Below are 25,870 nucleotides of genomic sequence, written 5' to 3'. Positions count from 1 at the left end.
TATTTAAAAAGAGAAAAGATATTTGTATAACCATTTTTTCACAATGTTTTTGACAACTTTATCTCTCATGTATACATTATAATTTTACTTTCTCTCTATTGCTTTGATTTTTATGTCAATACCTCTTTTTCTTTGTAAAATTATGATTGTCCCAAAAGTTATCAAGTAAATGGTCGTTCTAAAAAAATAAAGACTATTAACATTACCTCTAGGTAAATGATGGCAAAAAATTTCTCTAGGTAAAAAAAAACTATATGAAGGTCTATTCTAAGTTTAATATGTAAAAAAAAAAAAAAATATTCTAAGTTTAATCTTACATTGACTATTTGTCCAAAAGAATATTTGAAATAATTAAAAATAAATAGTGATACCTTATATGATCATACGATTAATTAATATTTGTAATTATCGAACAAAAAAAACATGTCCACATTCATCAGGCTCGACAATATATAATAAGAAACTAATCAAAGGTTTCAATATCATTGTATCGGTTAATCACTTGGGCAAGAAAGATGGTAACAATCTCTAAATCTTTGTTATTAGTTTCTTTGTTACTAACAATTCTTGTTGCATTGCAGTTCGAAGACTGCAAAAGCTCGTTACCCATTTTTCAAAAAGTACACGTGTACGTTACTAGAGAAAACCAATTTTGAAAAAAGTATGAGTGAGAAAGAAGAGAGAGAGGCTCTGGGGGGGTAGGGTCCACAGGGACAAAAGTGAGTGAAACTCCCATCCAGGATGCAACGGACAAGGCGGTGATACGGCGCAGAGGTTTCCAACACCTAGATAACTCTACTGTTCCGTTCTTCTTCACTGATTTTCCAGTGAATGCCTCCAAGGAGGATCTCCGGCGTCTGTTTGTCAACTTTGGTAAAGTGGAGGAGGTCTTCATCCCTAATAAATTAGATAAATGGGGAAGGAGATTTGGTTTTGTTAAGTTTAAAGAGGTGGTTGATGAGGAGGAGCTAGGGTGGCGGTTGGAGGAGGTGTGGTTGTGGAAAAGTAGACTGAAGGTGAATAGAGCTAGGTTTGGAAGGGAGGATAGAAGAGGGGAGGACAAGAAGTTGGAGGAGAAGAAGGTAGCGGAGGTGAAGAAGATTCGGCGGGAGGTTGGAGGTGGCTCGAAGTCCTATGTCAATGGTAGATCTTATAAAGGTGTGGTGGTGAGGGAGGTTAGGAACGAGACAGAGGTGGGAAAGGAGACTCCTTGCTTGGAGATCCAACCAAGTGAGGAGATGATGGACTTTTTGAAGGATGGGTTTGTAGCGGAGCTCAATCAATCGTTGCAAGCTTTAGAGGTCCAGCAAGCGCTGGCAATGGAAGGATGGCCGAAAGTTAAGGTGACTGGAATGGGGGAGAGGCAAGTTTTGCTTCAGGTGGCGGAATCCGGTGGTGTGGCAGCAATTCAGAAGAGCAATGAGCAATGGTGGGGAGCTATGTTTAAAAGAGTCAGGAGATGGTACCCCAACTTGGTGTCTTCTTCTAGATTGGTGTGGCTAAATGTGCATGGCATTCCTCTCCATGTTTGGGATGAACCACTTTTCAAAAAGATTGGTTCATTGTTTGGTGTTTTTGATGATTTTGATGAGGAGACTATTGGTAGGAATAACTTTGAGGTGGCTAGAATCCGAGTCTCGACAGCAAGGAAAGGTATTATAGATGAGGTGGTTAGGATTAGAGTGATGGGGGCGGAGTTTGCTCTGTGGGTGGTGGAGGAGGGTGGTGGTTGGAGGTCTCCAAGGAGGAAGGAAGGTAGAATCATTGATGATGTCACAGAGGTGGGGTCACGTGATGCGGATATGGTGGGGGAGGAGAGAGGCTTTTCCTCTGAAGATGATGTGCCTAGCTATTGTTCTCATAATTCAAAATATTTAGGTGTTAGGAGTGGTCAGCATAGGGTGGACTCTACTGATGGGTCAGAGAAACAAAAGGAGGTGCAGAAAGATACTCCTGGGGGAACAAAGAACCTAGTTCCCTTAAAGGGGGATAATATTTTGAATGATCCTGTGAGTGAGGGACAAGTGGCATGTGGGACAGTTGACTTAGATGGGAGAAGGTTTGAAGTGGACAGGTGTTTACGGCTGGAAGGTGATGCAGGTGGGGCCCAGGTGGAGTTGGTACAGAACCTTGGGGAAGGAGTTCCTCACGCGCTTGTTGCAAGTGGGGGGAAGATGTGTGTTGGGACCCATGTGGAGATATCTTGTGGACCGGTCTTGATTGTGGAGCCCCAGGGATCAGGTGGGTTAATTGATATTGGGCTGGACAAGGCCCAAGTTCTAATGGGTGGTGAACATAGGCCTGATTCAAGTTTCTGCTGTGAGAGGCCGCGGGAAGAAGGTGCTGCACATGTATTAGTGGCTTCAGGGTGTTTTATCTTGGTTTTCGGGTGTCAAACATTGATTACGTTCGAACCTTTCTAACCGGTGATATCTTATTTTTTTCTTGGGAAGGGAAAAAGTAAGCAAAACCCTTGAGAATCGAGGTCCGGGAGTTGTTTTCGCTACGGGAAGGTGTTAGGCACCCATAACGACTATAGTAACCTATAGGAACCGTCTTTAATTTCTACGCGCGCGCTTTATTTTTAAATGCTATTTTGAAATGTTATTTATACCTAAAATTTGCTAAGTGAAGAATTGGAGGGAGAAGAATGTTTTTGAATTTTTATTTTAGTTGGATTGAAGGAATTTTGTTCCTTGCCTACGTACCCGTTTAAGGGATCAAATCCACCGTAGTTCTCTTCCAAAAATGTTTTTGTTTTTGTTGGTTGATTTTAAGTTTGAAAATGGATTTTGGAAGAATAGAAAGAGGCCTCAAGGGTATGAGATTAGGAAAATTGTGAGGTTGAATTAGTGAATTGCAAAAGAGGTCAAAGTATGATTATTTTCATTGGATTTTTGATTAAGAAAACAAAAGGAAAATTCAATGGGATATTGGATCCCAAGGTTTATTTGGAAAAGATTTGAGTGAAGTTGTTCACATTTGTTTGGAAAATTGGGTTTTTTCTAAGTATAAGTCCTAGGCATTCATCTAAACATGCAATCCTAAACATACATCTAAACATGCATATTCTAGCTATAGTGGTGTGTGTGCATGTGTCGGTGCTTGTGTCGGTGTACATCATTAGAGTCCATTGTCCTTTACATCATACCCTAGATACATTCTATGGCCTCTTTGCCAAGAAATTAAAAGCATGAAAGTAAAATATTACAAGAATTCCTAAGTTTTACATTCTAATTTTTTTGGTGAAACTTAAAGTGCAAGAAATTAAAGTGGAGAAAGGGATGAGATATGGAATGCTCATGGTGTATGCGACAAATGAACAAATAGTTAGTAATAATAGGCATGTGATAGTAGAAAAGATTGACAAAGAAATAAGGCATGATAACATGATAAAATGGCAAGGAAAGATGACAAAATACATCTAACAAGATACCAAAATTCCAAGCAAACAAAAGACCCATAACCCTCACATTGTAACATTTTTCAAAGAGTTTTGGGGTCAGCCCTAATGTGAGAGTTACAAGAAAATTATAAGCCAAGGAATCATGATATGAAACTAGGTCTATTTTTGCACCAATTTACATATTAAAATGACAAATAACTTGCTAACCAAGCAACCAATTATCACCCATTCAAAACAGCACCAAACACTACATATTATGCAACAAATAACACCCTAAGATCACCCATCAAGTACCAATTATCATAAGCCAAGATATTGGAGTTAAAATGTGCAAAAAAGCTTCACAAAATATGATGAAAGACAACACAAATCATTCACAATTCCACATGCACTTTCTCCAACAATTTTCAACATGCGAAGGGTCACAAGAAACAAGTCTTAATCACTCAAAACAAATGTAAAAGAAATCACAAGGTTTTTACAAGTTTTTTATCAAGATTTTCAACAAAAATTAAAGAAAAAACAATAAACCAAAGTAAAAATAATTCTCCAGTATTTCTTGATCAATCTTGACATGTAATATGTCAAAATTGATCAAAAAGTACAAAGAAAATTATAGGAATTTTTTCAGAATTTTTATCAAAGGTTTTCAAACAAGCAGGGGTGTAAAAAGCAAGAAATTATTAAGAACATACAGGGAAGGGGGGTGTAAACAGCAAAAGAGTAGAGAAAAGAAAGGCTGTAGGCAAGTCAGGCCCAAGCCCAAACGAAATGGGTAGGGTTGGACCCATGGGTTATGGGTATGGACATGGGTTAAGAAAAAGGGTCATAATATAAAATGAAAATTGATGGTAAAAAACAACTTGTTTGTTATCCTTTTCTTTTTCAAAAACGTGAGAAACTTCTCCCCATGTTCACAGACCAGCGCCTCCTTCTTCTTCTCAGGCGAGATGAGTGCTTTCCGGCACGGTGGCTGCCGGCCCAACAGGGCGGCGCCGCCGCGTCGGACGACCCAAACAGCTCCGTTTTCAAAACCTTTTACATCAAAATGATTCTCTTCTCCTCCTCTATTCGATTTTCAGAACAATTTTCAAAAATCATCAAAGACATGGCATGGATCTAGCACTTTAACTACGAATTTTTTGGAAAGAAAGGTGAATAAAGGGAACAAGAAACGTTACCTTCTCGGATTAGTTAAGATCTGGAGATGTTGAAGAAATAAAAACGAGATTGCTCCTCCCTTCTTCACGTATTGTGCTTCGATCTGTTTTGTTCCTTTCCCACGCGAATTCAGCTTCTTCGAATCCGTTACGGTTCCGGTAAGTTTGCTCCTGGATTCTTCTTCTCGCTGAAATTGTGGTTCTGGCCTTTTGCGAAATTCAATTGGAGCCTTCTTCTTTCACGTGTTCCTCTTTGAAAATGGCATGGCTTATGCGTTGCTGTTCTTCTCCGATCCAAACTCGAACTCGTCACTGTTTTTGCGTGTCTTTCCCAAGGAGAATCCGAATTCAGTTTGATTTGAGTGATTGAAACGGAAATTTGCGGTGTTGTTACGGTGGTTCACGAATTCAGGTTGAAACTGAGCCTTGATGACGATTGGCAGTTGCGCAGTGACGGTTAGCGCCGTCGTGAGCCGTTCATGCTTTGCGATTGGAAGCTTGAAATTCTTGCTTTCAACGATGAGTCCGAGAAACTTTCGTGAGAATTTGCGATGAATTGAGGCTTTTGATTATGAGATTTTTGTGAATCGGTGAAAAAATTTGTGGAATTGGTGAGTTTTTTGATGAGTTTGGGAAGTTAGGGAGGTTGTTGTGGTGGTTTAGGTGGTGGTGGAAGTTAGTTATGGAGGTTTTGGTTATGGAGAAAGTTAGTTAGAGGAGAGAGAAAGAGAGAAGAGAGAAAAATGATTTTGTGATTTTTTGTGTATTTGTGAAAATAATTAGTGTAAAAATGATTAGTTGTGAAAAATTGACCACAAGTTTGACTTATATAGGTGATGTGGGAAAGCTTGGACCAATTGGAATGAGACATGTGGCACTAGACTTGTAACAAACTTTGACTTTGACTTAAAAAGGGATTAAAATGCAAATAACAAAAGCACAAGGACCAAAACGAAAATTAAAACTAAAAATGAATTGAAAAATGTAAATTGAAAATTAACGTAAAGCGAGACGATTAAAAACAACGAAGCAGATTAAAACGAATCAGAAATATTATGTGAAATGACCAAAACGCCCCCTAGGGACTAAAATGACTAAAAACGACTCAAATGCAATTTAAAAATGGATTTTTAACAGAGAATTGAAGCAAACACTTATTCAAACAAATTAAAAGACTCAGAGACAAATTTTAGAATTTAAACCGGGTTTTAACGCATGAAAAGACTAAAATGCCCCTAGGGGCAAAACTGACTCAAAATGACTTCAAATGCAATTTTAAAATGGATTTTGACATGGAATGAAACAGAGACTTATTCTAATCAAATGAAAAGACTCAAACAAATTTTTTAAAAGACTGAAAGAAATTTTATCACATGAAATGACTAAAATGCCCCTAGGGGCTAAACTGACTAAAAAATGACTCGACTGATGTTTTCTGAAATGAATTTTGACATGAGATTGAAACAAGGGCTTATACAAACCAATTTAAAAGACTCAAACAATTTTCAAGGATTAAAATGAGTTAAATGCAGGAAATGACTAAAATACCCTTCTACGTGAATTTTGCAGATAACATTGAAATAAAATGCAGAGAAAGATGCAATTGATCAGAGACATATCAAATGACTTATAATGCAAGAAAAGAAGAATTGAACAAGTATTTTTAGGTCCAAAATTAGGGTATAACAGCTGCCCCTATTTAAGTTTCTTTGTCCGGAGAGTCAAGAGACGAAGTCTTTGAGTTGACGGGACGAAGATACTTAAATATTAACATTTGCACTGCTTTTGGACATAAAAATACACTTTCAGATTTTCAAACAAACACGAATGCCATGCAACATTTCATTTATGAATGCAAGACAATCGAACCGGAATCTACGGGCTGTGTCACACCACTAAGGGATTTATAGACATCAAGGTAGAAAGAACGGGCAACAAATAGACAGGTACAAGCTGTTCTTTGGATCGAACTTGCCACTTGACCGAGAGACACAAACAAGAGAAGGGTACAAGCTGTTCTTTGGATCGAACTTGCCACTTGACCGGAAACATAGACATATAGGCAGATACAAGCTGTTCTTTGGATCGAACTTGACACTTGATCGGAAACATAGACATATAGGCAGATACAAGCTGTTCTTTGGATCGAACTTGACACTTGATTGAAAATACAAACAGATAGACAGACACAAACTGTTCTTCGGATCGAACTGGCCGTTTGGCTGGAGCTATAGACAAAAAGGGTTGATACAAGCTGTTCTTTGGATCGAACTTGCTTGTTGGATTATCACCACGTCATGTGGGAAGGTGCAAACTGTTCTTTTAGATCGAACTTGCCGTTTGACCGATAACAAAGCATAAGCTGGGTACAAACTGTTCTTTAAATCGAACTTGTCGTTTGTCCGGAAGCATAGGTATATGAGCAGGTACAAGTGGTTCTTTTTTGGATCGAACCTGGCACTTGACCAGTAACAAGATACAAATTGAGAGTCTGGTTTAACAAGATACCAATTGAGGGTAAATTGTCATTGACCTGATTTGCAAATAGACATGACCATTTTTGTTGGCCCAAGAGTAAATTGACATTGATTTGAATTGAGTTGAAAGTTGAATTTGACATTGACATTGACATTGGCATTGACATTGACATTGATATTGACATTGGCATTGACATTGACATTGGCATTGACATTGACATTGGCATTTGACATTAACATTGACATTGACATTGGCATTTGACATTAACATTGACATTGGCATTTGACATTAACATTGACATTGACATTGACATTGGCATTTGACATTAACATTGACATTGACATTGGCATTTGACATTAACATTGACATTGACATTGACATTGGCATTTGACATTAACATTGACATTGACATTTGACATTAACATTGACATTGGCATTGGATATTTGACATTGACATTTGACATTGACATTGACATTGACATTTGACATTTGACATTGGATATTTGACATTGACATTTGACATTGACATTTGACATTGGATACTTGACATTGACATTTGACATTGGATATTTGACATTGACATTTGACATTGACATTTGACATTTGACATTTGACATTTGCATTTGACATTGACATTGGATATTGACATTTGAATTGGATTGAAATTGGAATTTTGACATTGGGATTGGATTGAAATTGGAAATTGACATTGAAATTGACATTGGAATTGGAAATTGGCATTGGAATTGGAATTGGAGATTGACATTGACATTGTCACTGGATGTCATCATTGGAATTGGAGATTGACATTGACATTGTCATTGGATGTCAACATTGACATTGTTATTGGAGTTGAGATTGCTTCGAATTCGACATTTGACATGGTTTGGAATTGAGATTGGAAGGTTGAGATTGCATCGAATTTGACAATTGACATTGAGTTGAATTTGACAGTTTGACATTGAAATTGAGGTTAGGATTGACATTGGAGATTGGAAATTGCTTCGAATTTGACAGTCGACATGATTGGAATTGAAGTTGGAGAGTGGAAACTTGCATTGAATTTGGCAGTTGAAAGTTGGATATGCAACATGTATGTATGGTATAGCAAGATTATTGGATGTACGAGCACATAAAATGCATGATTATGCATGTATGAATGCTTGAAATGCATGATTGATTGGCAGTTTGACAGAGAAGTTTCACAAAGGCAGATGAGACATTGGAAGATTGGGCACGTAGTGGCTCGTGCTGCGACATATTCACAGGGGAAAAACCTCTTTGGAGAGACCGTCGTTGAGAGACGTATCAAAACCATGGCTGAGGGCAATAAAACTTGTAAAGGAGGGACCCTTGGAAGGTTCTTGGATACAGGTCGCCGTTGCTAGGCGTGTCAGTGCTGGGTGAACATTGGATGCTCGCATCTGTGGTCAATGCTTTTATATTCTTTTCATTTTTTCATTTTTCCATTTTCGAACCCCACTTTTGCCTGAACCGCCCTTTCGGGTTTTCGATTCACCGGGGAATAACTTCTTTTCATTGCCCCATTTTTGCCTGAATTGCCTTCATAGGTTGTCAATCAGCGGGGTGCTCATTTTTGCCTAAGCCGCCCTTTCGGGTTTTCAACTTAGCGAGCTTTTCATTTTCATTTTTCATTTTTTTCACTTTCATTTTCATTCTGTTTTTTCATTCTTGCCATTGACCACAGATCATCCTGGGGAGTAACCTGCTTGTAACATGTATTGAAATAGACATTGATATTCATTCATTCATGCATGTTTCATTGAAATGTACCCTGTTGCTCAGGTTTGCTTTCAAAATAGATAGAAATTTTTTTTTAGTTTTCAAAGATGTTTGTTTCAGACATTGACATTATCAAATAGACAGAAAATATTTTGTATATAAAGCATTGAAAGCAGAAAGGAAATGGAATTTCAAACAATAGAAAGGCTCGAATTGATGTAGAAGAGTGAAAGTCAGCCAAGGGCACGACTCCACGGATTTACAAAGCTTGGAAAATGGTAATTTTATTGGTTGGTGATACATTGAACACGATGACCGCTACATTTCATAGAAATTTTGAATTCACACGTACGGAAGCCTCTGATGAAGACGATCATTGACAGTTGCAGATGCCCCAAGGGGTGATGGTGATTTGCCAGATATAGTTACTTGTCTTTTATCAACCTCATTTTTGCATGAACCGCCCTTTCGGGTTTTCGGCTCATCGAGGCGCTCATTTTTGCCTGAGTTGCGTACAATCTCAGCGAGCTTTTTCATATTCATTTTTTTTTTGTCCCTAACTTTTGCCTGGATCGCCCTTTCGGGTTTTCGATCCACCGGGAAGCGCATTTTTGCCTAGGCCGCCCTTTCGGGTTTTCGACCTACCACGCTGTTCTTTTCTTTCTAGACAAAGTATTTCTTGACTATATCGGCATTAACAGGATTTGGGAGTTCAACACCATCCATGTGTGTAAGAATCAAAGCACCACCAGAGAAAGCCTTCTTGACAACATAAGGACCTTCATAGTTAGGTGTCCACTTGCCCCTTGGGTCGGGTTGCTGACTTATCCTTCTTTTCAATACAAGTTCGCCTTCCTTGAATTCTCGAGGTCGGACTTTCTTGTCAAAAGCATTCTTCATTCGCACTTGATACAACTGTCCATGAGTCATGGCATCCATACGTTTCTCTTCAATCAAATTCAATTGATCGTACCGACTTTGACACCATTCAGCCTCAGTTAATTTCGCTTCCATGATTACTCGAAGAGATGGAATCTCCACTTCCAGAGGGAGAACTGCTTCCATGCCATACACAAGAGAGAAAGGAGTTGCCCCGGTTGAACTACGCACTGTAGTACGGTAACCATGCAGGGCAAAAGGTAGCATTTCATGCCAGTCTTTGTAAGTAGTGACCATCTTCTGAACAATCTTCTTGATGTTCTTGTTAGCGGCCTCAACTGCACCATTCATCTGAGGTCTATAAGGAGGAGAGTTGTGATGTTCAATTTTGAATTCTTCACATAAAGTTTGCATCATACTATTGTTCAGATTGGAACCATTGTCAGTGATGATCTTGTTGGGAACACCATATCGACAGATGATGTTATTCTTGATAAACTTGACAACCACTTGCTTGGTCACATTGGCATAGGAGGCAGCTTCAACCCACTTGGTGAAATAATCAATTGCCACTAGAATAAAACGATGTCCATTGGAAGCCTTCGGTTCAATTCTTCCGATCATGTCAATGCCTCACATAGAGAAATGCCATGGGGAAGATATAACATTGAGAGCGTGTGGAGGCACATGAATCTTGTCAGCATAAATTTGACACTTGTGGCATCTTTTAGCATGTTTGTGGCAGTCACGCTCCATGGTTGTCCAGTAATAGCCGGCTCTTAACAATTTTCTTGACATGGTGTGGCCCGAAGCATGGGTCCCAAAAGTGCCATCATGCACATCATGCATCAACTTCTCAGCTTCTTGTTTATCAACACATCTCAACAAAACCATGTCATAGTTCCTCTTGTATAGGATTTCTCCGTCCAGAAGGAATCTGCTAGCCCATCGTCTCAAGGTCTTTTTATCCCTGTTGGAAGCACCAGGTGGATATTCACGATTCTGCAAGAATTGTTTGATGTTGTAATACCAAGGCTTTTTATCATTCACACCTTCATCAGCCTGATCTGGCATATTTTCAATAGTAAACACATGAGCGGGTCTATCAAGACGCTGCACTTTGATTACGGGCACATCATTCCAGTGATTGACACGAAACATAGAAGACAGAGTAGCAAAAGCATCAGCCATCTGATTTTCATCCCGAGGGATATGGTGTAGCTCAACCTTGGTAAAGTATGTCAACAGACGTCTTGCATAGTCACGGTAAGGGATCAGCTTCTCATGATGAGTCTCCCATTCACCCTTTATCTGATTAATAACAAGTGCAGAATCCCCATAGATGTCAAGGTGTTTAATTCTCAGGTCAAGGGCTTCTTCAATGCCCAAGATGCATGCTTCATATTCAGCTATGTTGTTTGTGCAGTCAAAGGTTATTCGAGCGGTGAAAGGAATGTGGTGCCCCTGCGGAGTCACAATGATAGCTCCAATTCCTTTACCGTAAACACCAATCCCCACTTGCTATTGGGATCTGGCCCTTCATTGATCAGTGGCTCTTCACAGTCTTTTGCTTTCAGATACATAATCTCTTCATCAGGGAAATCAAACTTAATTGGCTGGTAATCATCAAGAGGTTGACAAGAAAGATGCTCAGCAAGGACACTTCCTTTGATTGCTTTCTGAGCTTTGTACACAATATCATATTCAGACAACAACATTTGCCAACGTGCAATCTTTCCAGTGACAGCAGGCTTCTCAAAGATGTACTTGATTGGATCTATTCGGGATATCAACCAAGTTGTATGATTCACCATATAATGACGCAGGCGTTTGGCAGCCCAAGCCAAGGCACAACATGTCTTTTCAAGCATTGTATATCGAGTCTCACAGTCGGTGAACTTCTTGCTCAGATAGTAGATAGCATGTTCTTTCTTTCCAGTCTCGTCTTGTTGACCGAGAACACAACCCACTGAATCATCTAACACTGACAGATACATAATCAATGGCCTTCCTTCCACTGGCGGGACAAGGATAGGTGGTTCCAACAGGTATTCTTTAATGCTATCAAAAGCTTCCTGACATTCGTCATTCCATACAACAGGCTGATTCTTCCTGAGCAATTTGAAAATTGGACCACAAGTAGTAGTCATATGAGATATGAATCTTGAAATATAATTCAGACGTCCGAGAAAACCTCTGACTTGCTTCTCAGTTTGAGGGGCCGGCATCTCTCTGATGGCTCGGACTTTGTCGGGATCAACTTCGATGCCTCTTTGACTGACAATGAAGCCAAGCAACTTTCCAGATCGTACACCGAATGTGCATTTATTAGGATTCAACCGCAGCTTGTACTTTCTCAGTCTTTCAAACATCTTTTTCAAATACACAACATGCTGCTCTTCATCACTTGACTTCACAATCATATCATCAACATATAATTCAATCTCCTTGTGAATCATATCATGAAACAGAGTGGTCATACCCCTTTGATAGGTAGCACCAGCATTTATCAAGCCGAACGGCCTCACTTTATAACAGAACGTTCCCCACGGAGTGATGAAGGACGTCTTTTCTCTATCTTCAGGAGACATTCGTATCTGATTATAGCCAGAGAAACCATCCATGAAGGAGAAGACTTTGGATTGAGCAGTACTGTCAACAAGCACATCAATATGAGGCAATGGGAAGTTATCTTTTGGGCTGGCTTTGTTCAGATCTCTGTAATCAACACACATTCGAACTTTCCCATCTTTCTTTGGCACTGGCACAATGTTGGCAATCCACTCAGGATATTCAGCTGTCATGAGGAAACCCGCATCAATTTGCTTCTGTATTTCAGCCTTGATCTTAAGAGCCATGTCTGGGCGAGACCTTCTTAATTTCTGTTTGACAGGAGGGCATTCAGGTCTTGTCGGTATCCGATGTTCCACAATCTGGGGATCTAGACCCGGCATATCCTCATAAGACCATGCAAAGACATCTGGATAATCATGGAGAAGTTGAATAATCTTCCTTTTCACTTCTGGCTCAAGCGCAGCACCAATCTTGATCTCTCGCTTGTTCTCTTTAGTACCCAGGTTGATGAGCTCAATCTCTTCCTGGTGAGGCTGAATGGCTCTTCTTTCTTGCTCAAGCAGTCGAGTGATCTCATATGGTATCTCTTCATTATCATCATCCTCATCTTCAGCTTCATATACAGGGAATTCAAAATTTGGATGAACCATAGGGTCACTGTGTTCAACGGGTTTATTATGGTTCAATCTGCATAATATGATTGGGGATGATTTTTAGAAAAAAGTTTTTCATGCAGATTTTTGAAATTAATAAGAAAATACAGATGTTTTGGTTTTTTCTGGCATTACCATTATTTCCAAGAAAAAGGCACTAAAAAGTAAAAAACAAAGAGTCGTGAGAAAAACGACAACTTTTATTGATAACGGCAATGCCGAAACAAACACGCCCTTACAATGATATCACTTTCGCCTTGGGCAGAGCGAAAGGATTGTTATTTTGAAAACAAAAAACATGAGCAACAAAACACATTACATGGAAGCATGCATGACTAAAGGAACATCAATGGCCTCCCAATTTTTCACAGTGCCTCCTGGTATAACAAACGCAGGCACGTGACCTCTTTCAGCAGCATCTTCAGCAATAGCATTGATGAACCCAGCACTGTGGAAGGTTCCCTTTGAAACAGCAGATGTCGGGGAGAATCCAAGGCCCTCTTTACGCTTGTTTTCCAAGATCTGAATCACTTTGCCCCAGCCAGCAGCTTGCCCTGCTTGAACGGCCTTCTGGGCGTCTTTCAATGAAGCCATGCTAGCACCAGCCCTCCGGGGTTCTGCACCTTCGACAGTCAAGCCTTGAAACGACGTCCCTTCAGCGGACCCTGCTTCAACACAAGAGAAAGATGATACTTGGCTAACCAGAAATGCCTCTTCACCATGCACAGTGACAATCTTACCGTTCCTCATGAACTTGAGCTTCTGATGCAAAGTGGACGTGACTGCTCCAGCGTCGTGGATCCACGGTCTTCCGAGGAGACAGCTGTAGGAAGCATTGATGTCCATGACTTGGAAAGTGATCTGAAATGTCTCAGGACCAATGGTGATTGGCAAGTCTACTTCCCTAAGAACATCTTTGCGAGATCCGTCGAAAGCCTTAACCAAATAGTTGTTTCCCCTCAGAGAGATTCCATGATGACTCAACTGTCTTAGTGTGGACTCAGGCATTACATTTAATGATGATCCGGTGTCCACCAACACGTTGGATATCATATCAGACTTGCAATGCACCGAGATGTGTAAAGCCAAGTTGTGGTGCCTCCCTGCTTCGGGGAGTTCATCATCACCGAATCCCAAGTTGTTGCAGGCAGTAATATTACTCACTATCCCATCGAACTGATCCACAGAGACCTCGTGGTCAACATAAGCTTGCTCTAGTATCTTCATTAACACTTTCCTATGGGCCTCTGAGCTCATAAGCAAAGACAAGATGGATATCTTTGATGGAGTCTGCAGCAGCTGGTCAACAATTTTATAATCGCTCTTTTTGATGAGCCTCAAAATTTCGTCTAGATTAGACTCTTCAATGGGCTGGCCCGAGGGGCTGGCATTCTCTTCCTCAAGGTTAGCCATGTTTCTTCTCTTGTACAATCTTGTCTGATAAGCTCTATCTGGTTGGTAAACCTTACGAGCACGAGCCACCTTGCAGACTGCGGCGGAAAAACCAGGAGACAATGAGCACGGGAAGCCATTTGTGACCGATGGATGCATATGATGCATGAAATGTGTAAATGCATATGCAAAAAGACCCTTTTTGTGTTACCGAAGGGTTTTTAGACAAATTATAAACTTGTAAACATTACTAAACAACAATTAACATAAACGGGAATCAAACAACTAACATATAGTTTTACAAGACAACTTCAACATAAACAAATGGAAATAACAACAAGAAATGGAAATCCTCAAGCATCATAATAGCATTCATGTCCACGAAGCCATCAAGATTCGGAAAGAGAAGAAGCCCATAGATGAGAAGTGCAAGAATAGCCTCAAGAGTGTCCTGACAGGTGGTATTGAGGTTGGCTTTCCCAAGAAGATACTCTGAAGTGAACCCTCGAATATGTGCCTTGGTGACAAGATTCTTGGAGACGTCGGTGGTCTTGAGATAGAGATCTTTAGCAATAACCAATGGAGGAGGAGGATCTTCAGGTCCCGAGAGAGGTATCCCCTTAGCAATAGATAGACCTGTCAAGGAAGAATAAGCCTCTAGAGTAGGCACCAACTGAAAGTCTGGAAAAGTGAAGCACCGATACCCCGGATCATAGAATTGCACTAGAGTGTGCACAAGCTTCTCATCCACATTAGTATGGAGAATAGGAAGTAAAGCCCCGTAACGGCGTCGGAAACCAGTCGGATCCTCAATCTTGAGTGCCAAATCCCTCAAACTAGCCAAATCCACTTCCTTGAACTTGTAGGACTTAGTCATCTTCATCCCTACAATGTTTACAATTTCAACTTGTCTAAGCCCTTCGATAACAATGCATGACAAAAAGTTTATGCATGTATGCATGTATGCATGAATGCATGATTATGTTCAAGTTCGGAGAAAACATGGTGGGTTTGAAGTTCAAAGTCGAGGAGTCATGGGTGGACACGGTGTCCGGTGAAACTAGGGTTTTAGGATAATAGTAACCGGGTTCTAAAAAGGTTCCCAAGTTGCAACCTCTCCGACGTATCTCATGGTGTCACGAGTCAACACTCGCTCCATGATTATACGTGGAAGGTCTAACTTGAGTGTAGTATCGCGTGACGACTAAAACTCGAGACAACACCCGGTTTAGCCTCCGCACTACATCCTAGAAAATGGCCATGGATGGGTTTGGTTATCTACGGTTCATAGCGTCATAGAACAATTAGAAGCAAAGTGCCTAAACGCGACAACTCGCGCCGACAACATCACCCCCAAAATGCCTCAGCTATGTGGGATTGATCGCATAATCCAAAACACGAGGCAACCCCCGGAATGAATTGTCGATTATATCCCCCCTAAATCCTAAGTTCACTCAGCCCGGGTGCAGGACTTTTGATATTCTCACCCCACACGTTTGCAAGAAATTAAACATTTATTCACATAGGAAAGCAAGTAAAAGAAGCAAGTAAAAATACAAGCGCAAGCGTGGAAATAAAAGACTAGGCGTAACTCTCGAATCTCCCCAGTGAAGTCGCCAGCTGTTTTATCTTGGTTTTCGGGTGTCAAACATTGATTACGTTCGAACCTTTCTAACCGGTGATATCTTATTTTTTTCTTGGGAAGGGAAAAAGTAAGCAAAACCCTTGAGAATCGAGGTCCGGGAGTTGTTTTCGCTACGGGAAGGTGTTAGGCACCCATAACGACTATAGTAACCTATAGGAACCGTCTTTAATTTCTACGCGCGCGCTTTATTTTTAAATGCTATTTTGAAATGTTATTTATACCTAAAATTTGCTAAGTGAAGAATTGGAGGGAGAAGAATGTTTTTGAATTTTTATTTTAGTTGGATTGAAGGAATTTTGTTCCTTGCCTACGTACCCGTTTAAGGGATCAAATCCACCGTAGTTCTCTTCCAAAAATGTTTTTGTTTTTGTTGGTTGATTTTAAGTTTGAAAATGGATTTTGGAAGAATAGAAAGAGGCCTCAAGGGTATGAGATTAGGAAAATTGTGAGGTTGAATTAGTGAATTGCAAAAGAGGTCAAAGTATGATTATTTTCATTGGATTTTTGATTAAGAAAACAAAAGGAAAATTCAATGGGATATTGGATCCCAAGGTTTATTTGGAAAAGATTTGAGTGAAGTTGTTCACATTTGTTTGGAAAATTGGGTTTTTTCTAAGTATAAGTCCTAGGCATTCATCTAAACATGCAATCCTAAACATACATCTAAACATGCATATTCTAGCTATAGTGGTGTGTGTGCATGTGTCGGTGCTTGTGTCGGTGTACATCATTAGAGTCCATTGTCCTTTACATCATACCCTAGATACATTCTATGGCCTCTTTGCCAAGAAATTAAAAGCATGAAAGTAAAATATTACAAGAATTCCTAAGTTTTACATTCTAATTTTTTTGGTGAAACTTAAAGTGCAAGAAATTAAAGTGGAGAAAGGGATGAGATATGGAATGCTCATGGTGTATGCGACAAATGAACAAATAGTTAGTAATAATAGGCATGTGATAGTAGAAAAGATTGACAAAGAAATAAGGCATGATAACATGATAAAATGGCAAGGAAAGATGACAAAATACATCTAACAAGATACCAAAATTCCAAGCAAACAAAAGACCCATAACCCTCACATTGTAACATTTTTCAAAGAGTTTTGGGGTCAGCCCTAATGTGAGAGTTACAAGAAAATTATAAGCCAAGGAATCATGATATGAAACTAGGTCTATTTTTGCACCAATTTACATATTAAAATGACAAATAACTTGCTAACCAAGCAACCAATTATCACCCATTCAAAACAGCACCAAACACTACATATTATGCAACAAATAACACCCTAAGATCACCCATCAAGTACCAATTATCATAAGCCAAGATATTGGAGTTAAAATGTGCAAAAAAGCTTCACAAAATATGATGAAAGACAACACAAATCATTCACAATTCCACATGCACTTTCTCCAACAATTTTCAACATGCGAAGGGTCACAAGAAACAAGTCTTAATCACTCAAAACAAATGTAAAAGAAATCACAAGGTTTTTACAAGTTTTTTATCAAGATTTTCAACAAAAATTAAAGAAAAAACAATAAACCAAAGTAAAAATAATTCTCCAGTATTTCTTGATCAATCTTGACATGTAATATGTCAAAATTGATCAAAAAGTACAAAGAAAATTATAGGAATTTTTTCAGAATTTTTATCAAAGGTTTTCAAACAAGCAGGGGTGTAAAAAGCAAGAAATTATTAAGAACATACAGGGAAGGGGGGTGTAAACAGCAAAAGAGTAGAGAAAAGAAAGGCTGTAGGCAAGTCAGGCCCAAGCCCAAACGAAATGGGTAGGGTTGGACCCATGGGTTATGGGTATGGACATGGGTTAAGAAAAAGGGTCATAATATAAAATGAAAATTGATGGTAAAAAACAACTTGTTTGTTATCCTTTTCTTTTTCAAAAACGTGAGAAACTTCTCCCCATGTTCACAGACCAGCGCCTCCTTCTTCTTCTCAGGCGAGATGAGTGCTTTCCGGCACGGTGGCTGCCGGCCCAACAGGGCGGCGCCGCCGCGTCGGACGACCCAAACAGCTCCGTTTTCAAAACCTTTTACATCAAAATGATTCTCTTCTCCTCCTCTATTCGATTTTCAGAACAATTTTCAAAAATCATCAAAGACATGGCATGGATCTAGCACTTTAACTACGAATTTTTTGGAAAGAAAGGTGAATAAAGGGAACAAGAAACGTTACCTTCTCGGATTAGTTAAGATCTGGAGATGTTGAAGAAATAAAAACGAGATTGCTCCTCCCTTCTTCACGTATTGTGCTTCGATCTGTTTTGTTCCTTTCCCACGCGAATTCAGCTTCTTCGAATCCGTTACGGTTCCGGTAAGTTTGCTCCTGGATTCTTCTTCTCGCTGAAATTGTGGTTCTGGCCTTTTGCGAAATTCAATTGGAGCCTTCTTCTTTCACGTGTTCCTCTTTGAAAATGGCATGGCTTATGCGTTGCTGTTCTTCTCCGATCCAAACTCGAACTCGTCACTGTTTTTGCGTGTCTTTCCCAAGGAGAATCCGAATTCAGTTTGATTTGAGTGATTGAAACGGAAATTTGCGGTGTTGTTACGGTGGTTCACGAATTCAGGTTGAAACTGAGCCTTGATGACGATTGGCAGTTGCGCAGTGACGGTTAGCGCCGTCGTGAGCCGTTCATGCTTTGCGATTGGAAGCTTGAAATTCTTGCTTTCAACGATGAGTCCGAGAAACTTTCGTGAGAATTTGCGATGAATTGAGGCTTTTGATTATGAGATTTTTGTGAATCGGTGAAAAAATTTGTGGAATTGGTGAGTTTTTTGATGAGTTTGGGAAGTTAGGGAGGTTGTTGTGGTGGTTTAGGTGGTGGTGGAAGTTAGTTATGGAGGTTTTGGTTATGGAGAAAGTTAGTTAGAGGAGAGAGAAAGAGAGAAGAGAGAAAAATGATTTTGTGATTTTTTGTGTATTTGTGAAAATAATTAGTGTAAAAATGATTAGTTGTGAAAAATTGACCACAAGTTTGACTTATATAGGTGATGTGGGAAAGCTTGGACCAATTGGAATGAGACATGTGGCACTAGACTTGTAACAAACTTTGACTTTGACTTAAAAAGGGATTAAAATGCAAATAACAAAAGCACAAGGACCAAAACGAAAATTAAAACTAAAAATGAATTGAAAAATGTAAATTGAAAATTAACGTAAAGCGAGACGATTAAAAACAACGAAGCAGATTAAAACGAATCAGAAATATTATGTGAAATGACCAAAACGCCCCCTAGGGACTAAAATGACTAAAAACGACTCAAATGCAATTTAAAAATGGATTTTTAACAGAGAATTGAAGCAAACACTTATTCAAACAAATTAAAAGACTCAGAGACAAATTTTAGAATTTAAACCGGGTTTTAACGCATGAAAAGACTAAAATGCCCCTAGGGGCAAAACTGACTCAAAATGACTTCAAATGCAATTTTAAAATGGATTTTGACATGGAATGAAACAGAGACTTATTCTAATCAAATGAAAAGACTCAAACAAATTTTTTAAAAGACTGAAAGAAATTTTATCACATGAAATGACTAAAATGCCCCTAGGGGCTAAACTGACTAAAAAATGACTCGACTGATGTTTTCTGAAATGAATTTTGACATGAGATTGAAACAAGGGCTTATACAAACCAATTTAAAAGACTCAAACAATTTTCAAGGATTAAAATGAGTTAAATGCAGGAAATGACTAAAATACCCTTCTACGTGAATTTTGCAGATAACATTGAAATAAAATGCAGAGAAAGATGCAATTGATCAGAGACATATCAAATGACTTATAATGCAAGAAAAGAAGAATTGAACAAGTATTTTTAGGTCCAAAATTAGGGTATAACACAGGGCAGCAGGATAAGGTGTTTGGGGGGAGTAAAGTTAATAATCACATTAGATTTGTTTATGAAGATTCTGATCATTCAGACCTTAGTGATTCAATTCATGATCATGGTGATAATGAGCACAGGCTTTTGAAGATTAGGTAGAGAAGTAGAAGGAAGAAAACTATGGGATCTTTGGAGAAAAAACAAAATGTGGCAGCTATGGCAGGGAAGGAAGTTGGAAGTCCGAAGTCTGGGAAGACAGAGAAGAGGAGGGCGCAACAGTCTATCAAGCTTAGGAGAGCGTTATCCTTACAGGAGGGTTTCGAAGATGAAGGTAGTGATGATGAGGTAGGGATGTCACGGTCCCTGGATGTTGGTTGTCTCTCTAGTTTTCCGGAACTGCGAACCTCTCTAGTCTATGGTAGTGGTCTTCTACCAGGTGCAAAAAAAAGGAAGGGGGGTGTGCTGTCTGAGAAGAGAAGATCGGAAGGTGGTCCGAATTTGAAACAATTGGCGGCGGAGAGGGTTCTTAATATCCAAAATGGTTCTGGAGTGTCACATATCTTGAAAGAGGGCCCAACTTTAGAGAAGCTTGTGGCTTTAGAAGAGGTTGCGGTGAAAGTTAAGGTTAGTAGGGAGGAGGAGTTGTTGGATCAATGATTGTGTCGACTTTCAATGTTAGGGGGCTTGGAGGGAGAGTGAAGAAGAATAAGATTCGTGAATTGGTGCGGCTTAATAAAGTGGATTTCTTGGCGGTCCAAGAGACTAAGTTAGAAGATATTACTCCGGCATTATGTCACTATTTGTGGGGTGATGATGATTGTGAGTGGGTTTTTAGGCCATCCGAAGGTAATAGTGGTGGTATTCTCTCTATTTGGAGGAAATCAAATGCTAATTTGTTGTCTTCGTTTCAAGGGGAGGGATATGTGGGGGTGTGCTTGGAATGGGGGGTGGATAAAAGGAGGTGTGTTGTGGTTAATGTTTATTCTAAATGCGATTTGCCGTCAAAGAGAAGATTGTGGGAGACTTTAGTGGAGGAGCGTGAGACTAGAGCAGGGGTGGCTTGGTGTGTGCTTGGAGACTTTAATGTGGTTTGTAGGAGAGATGAAAGAAGGGGGGTTAATGAAGAGGCTACGACCGGTCAATTATTGGAGATGTATTTGTTTAATAATTTTATTGGTGATATGAATCTACAAGATTTAAATGTCTTGGGCCGTCGTTTTACTTGGTACCACCCGAACGGGAGATCCATGAGTCGTATAGATAGGGTGCTTATCTCGGAGGAATGGTCTCATTGGCGGGGGGATAATTCTCTTTGGGTGCTTCCGAGAGATGTCTCGGATCATTGCCCTTTGGTGTTGATAGATGGTGTGTGGGAGTGGGGCCCTAAACCTTTTCGCTTTAACAACTTTTGGTTACAAAATCGTGAGTTCAAAGGCATGGTAGAGGAGTGTTGGAGGAATCAAGAGGTGAGTGGGTGGATGTGCTTTGTGTTGAAAGAGAAATTAAAGGGCCTTAAAGCTAGAATTAAAGTTTGGAATAAGGAGGAGTATGGGGGTATGGAGGAAAGAGTAGAGAAGCTCGTGGAGGAGATTAGTATGCTTGATGAAAAGGGGGAAGAGGGTAGTTTGGAGGAGGTGGAAGTGAGGGTGCGTAAAGAGAAATTTGAAGAGCTTTGGAGACTTCTTAAAGCGAAGGATGCGTTGATAGTCCAAAGGTCTCGTTCCAAATGGCTCAAGGAGGGAGATGCTAATTCAAGGTTTTTTCATAATTGTCTTAAGGTGAGAACGAGAAGAAATATGATTAAGGCTTTGAAGGTTAATGATGGGTGGGTGGTGTCGCCTAGGGAGATCCGAAGGAAAGTGGTGGATTATTTTACAAGTCATGTGGCCAATGAGTGTTGGGATCGTCCTAAGTTGGATGGGGTGTCTTTTGCCCAAATTTCGGAGGAGGATAATGGATTTCTTGTGGCGCCTTTCTCTATGCCGGAAATAGAGGCGGTGGTTAGAGATAGTGATGGTACAAAAAGCCCGGGTCCGGATGGTTTCAACTTCGCTTTTGTTAAAGAATTTTGGTATTTGATCAAGTATGAGGTTAGAATTATGTTTGATCAATTCCATGCTAATGAGGTGCTACCAAAGGGTATGTTGAGCTATTTTGTGACTTTAATTCCTAAAGTGTCCTCTCCTTTAGAATTAAAAGATTTTCGACCAATTTCCTTGCTTGGGAGTCTTTATAAACTATTATCTAAGGTGTTAGCTAGGAGATTGGCGGGTGTTATGAATTCTATTATCTCTACAACGCAATCGGCTTTTCTTAAAGGGAGGAATTTGGTGGATGGGGTGTTGGTGGTGAATGAGTTGGTGGATTATGCTAGGAAGGAAAAGAAAGAGTGTTTGATCTTCAAGGTAGACTTCGAAAAAGCATATGATTCGGTGGATTGGGGTTTCTTGGAGTATATGTTGTATCGGGTGGGGATGTGTGAGAAATGGGTGGCGTGGATGAAAGCTTGTGTGTGTGGAGGTTCTATGTCTATTCTTGTGAATGGATGTCCAACGGAGGAGATTAGTACTCATCGTGGTCTTAAACAAGGGGACCCTCTTGCACCTTTTTTGTTTCTTTTGGTGGCGGAGGGGTTTAGTGGTTTGATGAGGAAAGCTACGGAGGCTAATTTATATGAGGGTTTTAATATTGGCCGGAATGGGTTGGTGGTTACTCATTTACAATATGCCGACGATACTCTTTGTATAGGTAAAGCATCGGTGGATAATCTTTGGGCAATGAAGGCTATTCTCCGGGGGTTCGAAATGGCCTCCGGTTTAAAGATTAATTTTCTTAAAAGTTCTTTGATCGGGGTGAATGTTGGTGAGGATTTTATGGATATGGCGTGTAATTTTTTGAATTGTAGTAGGGGAAGTATTCCGTTCAACTATTTGGGGTTGCCGGTGGGAGCTAATGGTAGGAGTTTGTCAACTTGGGAACCGATGGTAGAAAAGTTGAATAGAAAATTGAATGTGTGGGGTCATAAATACATTAGCTTTGGTGGTAGAATAGTTCTTTTAAATGCGGTGCTTAATTCGATACCTATCTTTTATTTGTCGTTTCTTAAGATGCCGGTTAAGGTATGGAGGAATGTGGTTAGAATCCAAAGAGAATTTCTTTGGGGAGGTGTGGGTGGGGGAAGGAAAATTTGTTGGGTGAAGTGGGAAACGGTGTGTCAACATAAGAGGTTGGGTGGATTGGGAGTGAAAGATATTCGGGTGATGAATGTGAGTCTTTTAGCAAAATGGCGGTGGAGGTTGTTAGATGGGGAGAGAATGTTGTGGAAGGATGTGCTAGAAGAGAGGTACGGCCCTTGTGTGGGGAGAGTGTTGGAGAGTGGTAATTATTCTTGGCCGAGACATACTTCATCTTGGTGGAAGGAAGTTGTGAGGGTGGGGGAAGTTGGTGGTGTTCGTTGGTTTAATTCCGAGGTGGTGCGTAGGATTGGGAACGGTTTGAATACAAGTTTTTGGAATGATAATTGGAAAGGGGAGAGGTGTTTTAGGCTTAGATATCCGCGTCTCTTTATGGTTTCAAATCAAAGAGAGGCTATGGTGGGGGAGTTGGGAGTGGTCTCCGAGGAGGGTACGGAGTGGTTGTTTACTTGGAGAAGGCATCTTTTTGTTTGGGAGGAGGAATTGTTGGTGAGCCTTATGGAGGATTTGGAAGGTATATCGTGGTCTCCTAGCGAGGATGTGTGGAGGTGGAAGCTTGAAGAGATGGGTATCTTCTCGGTCAAAACGGCGTATAAGAAGTTGATGGCTTTGAGTGCTCCGGTGGAGTGTTGGGGTCCGAGTGAGTTAAAGGTGTTTGAGAAGATGTGGAAGAGCCCGGCACCGTCCAAAGTGGTGGCTTTTGCTTGGAAGGCTTTATTGAATCGTGCTCCAACAATAGTTAACCTTGTGGTGAGGAATATTTTGCTGCCGGAGGACTCATTAGTTTGTGTCATGTGTAACGGTGGGGAAGAAACGTCTAGTCACCTTTTTTTGCATTGTAATGTGGCTTTAGGGGTTTGGTCCCGTTTGATGGCTTGGGTGGATGTGGAATTTATTACCCCTCCAAATCTTTTTATCCATTGGGAGTGTTGGAGTGGGAGGGGTGGTAACAAGAATTTGTCGAGAGGTTTGTGGTTGATATGGCATACTACGATTTGGGTCCTATGGAAAGCTAGGAATGATAAGATTTTTAAAGGGATCAATTATGACACGGATGAGTTAGTGGAGGAGATCAAGGTTTTATCTTGGCGGTGGTTGTTGGAGAGAATGAATATTCCGGTGTGTTTGTATTATGAGTGGAGTTGGAATCCTATCTATTGTCTTGGCAGGGTGCAGGTGCGTCCGTAGCAGGCTGGGTGTGTTCTGGTTGTGTTATTGTTGGTTTCTGCCTGCTGAACAGCAGCCTGGAAAGGTGCTTATTAGCCTGTTCTGTTGCTTGCTGGGTTGTTTTTGTCTTGCGGATTTTCTGGCTTGCTGGTGTGCGTATTCCAGCTGTGCTGTGGTGCTTTAGGTGCGAAGTGTGGGTCTATTGTGGATGTTGCAGGTTCTTGGTTGCTGTTTGCCTGGCGCAGCTTTGTTTTGGGGTTTAGTTCGGACGCTCGTAGTCTTGACGCAAGGGTATGCTTGTGGCCTGTCACTTGTATATGTTGGCGTCATTACTTTGTGATTGTTGTCCTTTTTATGGGTGGTTTTTTAAAGGGGTTTTTGATCGAGCCACGTTATATACGGCAACCGATTTCCCCTTCTTTGTTTTTTTTCGCCACCCGAGCTTGTTAGTGCGTCTTGCACGGGCTCGTTGGTTAATAAAATTTTGCCATTTCAAAAAAAAAAAAACACGTGTACGTTACTAACAACTTGACTAATTACCAGCTCGGTATTGATTGTAAAGACAGAAATTATGATTTTGGCTTTCGAACAATTCGATTTGGCGAATTTTACTTCTTCAAGTTTAGTCCTACATTAATTGTAGGAAGGTCCTTATATTTTTGTAGTTTTTCATGGATTAATGGTAATTACCACTTTGACATCTATATTCAAAATCGTGATCAGGATTGCGGAAATGAATGTCATTGGGTAGTAAACGAATCAGGACCATGTAAGATTAAAGAAAAATCTACAGATTGCTTTCGTTGGAATCCCAGTGTTGTTATGGAAGGAAGACAACTTGGTCATACTCATAATTTGTAAGTTGGGCAATATAGTTCCCTAAAAGATCGAAGAATAAACATAATAAAATATTATTTATACATATATTTCTTTATAGTTAAGCATTATACATTTACCGTCTTCCTTCCTTTCTTCAAGTTCCATTCTCATTTATATTATGTAAAAAGATTTTTTTAGATCATCCTTCACGAGTTTTTCATGCATTCGTGAAGTTAGTGGTCGTTTGATCAAGATTAGACGATTTAAATGTAACCTTGATATTTTAAATAATAAAATATAAAATAAAATTTGCTTTTCGTTGAAGTATTTGATTTAGATTGAACGATCACTTTTGTTTCTTTTTTTGAAGCATTACGAATAAGATAGAAACATGCGGACGGAGAGAGTAATATGAGTTTTGAGTTATGCAAGCTTTCTTTCCATCCTTTCTATGAATCATAACCTTCCCAATTCCTTCAGCACAAACCATGCTATTGTCTGCAAATCTTATCATTCTATTCACTGAATCATCTAATTTAGAAAACCATGCTTTTTTACCTGTCATGTGATTTGAGCACCCAATATCCAAGTATCATTCATCATTCTTTTCTTCTTCTTCTTCTTCTTTGATTGTTGTCATCATAAGAACTTCTTCAGAATCTGAATCCCCATCTTGAGCAAATTGAGCTTCATCACCCTTTGCTCCTTGGCACTCTCTTGGATTTACATTCAGATGCATAATGACCCCACTTATGATCTTATTTACATTCTTGATGCTTCTTCTTGTATTCTTCTTCTGATCTGATGCAGACTTTGCATGTTCTTTCTTGCTACCTTCCCGATTCTTGCTAGATCCTTCACCATCCTTGTAGGATTGATCAATCCAGGGTTTCTTCACCTTCTTGAATTTTCCTT

The 25,870-nt window shown here is 39.9% G+C and overlaps 1 protein-coding gene across 1 annotated transcript; it reads left to right on the top strand.

The window, feature by feature from the left end:
- The first annotated feature begins 219 nt into the window (after nucleotides 1-219).
- Nucleotides 220-24,997, top strand: LOC146956166 (uncharacterized). Its single transcript, XM_085749104.1, has 9 exons — nucleotides 220-239; nucleotides 582-628; nucleotides 829-2,351; nucleotides 19,561-19,601; nucleotides 20,755-21,091; nucleotides 21,152-22,438; nucleotides 22,559-24,145; nucleotides 24,302-24,427; nucleotides 24,860-24,997. Exons 1-9 carry the CDS (start codon nucleotides 220-222, stop codon nucleotides 24,995-24,997), a joined length of 5,106 nt encoding a protein of 1,701 aa, XP_085605230.1.
- The last annotated feature ends 873 nt before the right edge of the window (nucleotides 24,998-25,870 follow it).

This window comes from Medicago sativa, chromosome 1, assembly GCF_051527215.1.
Source record: "Medicago sativa cultivar Bolivia chromosome 1, Bolivia_mono, whole genome shotgun sequence".
Lineage (NCBI taxonomy): Eukaryota > Viridiplantae > Streptophyta > Magnoliopsida > Fabales > Fabaceae > Medicago > Medicago sativa.
Note: the sequence above shows the minus strand (reverse complement) of the source record. Positions and strands in the feature narration are given on the sequence as shown.

What these genes read in the sequence shown, in the direction of transcription:
- LOC146956166 (XM_085749104.1), top strand. Translation starts at nt 220, where the DNA reads ATGGCAAAAAATTTCTCTAG. An exon ending in ATGGCAAAAAATTTCTCTAG is followed by an intron (nt 240 to 581) that starts GTAAAAAAAAAC and finishes GTTGCATTGCAG; the next exon opens with TTCGAAGACTGCAAAAGCTC. An exon ending in CTCGTAGTCTTGACGCAAGG is followed by an intron (nt 24,428 to 24,859) that starts GTATGCTTGTGG and finishes AATCGTGATCAG; the next exon opens with GATTGCGGAAATGAATGTCA.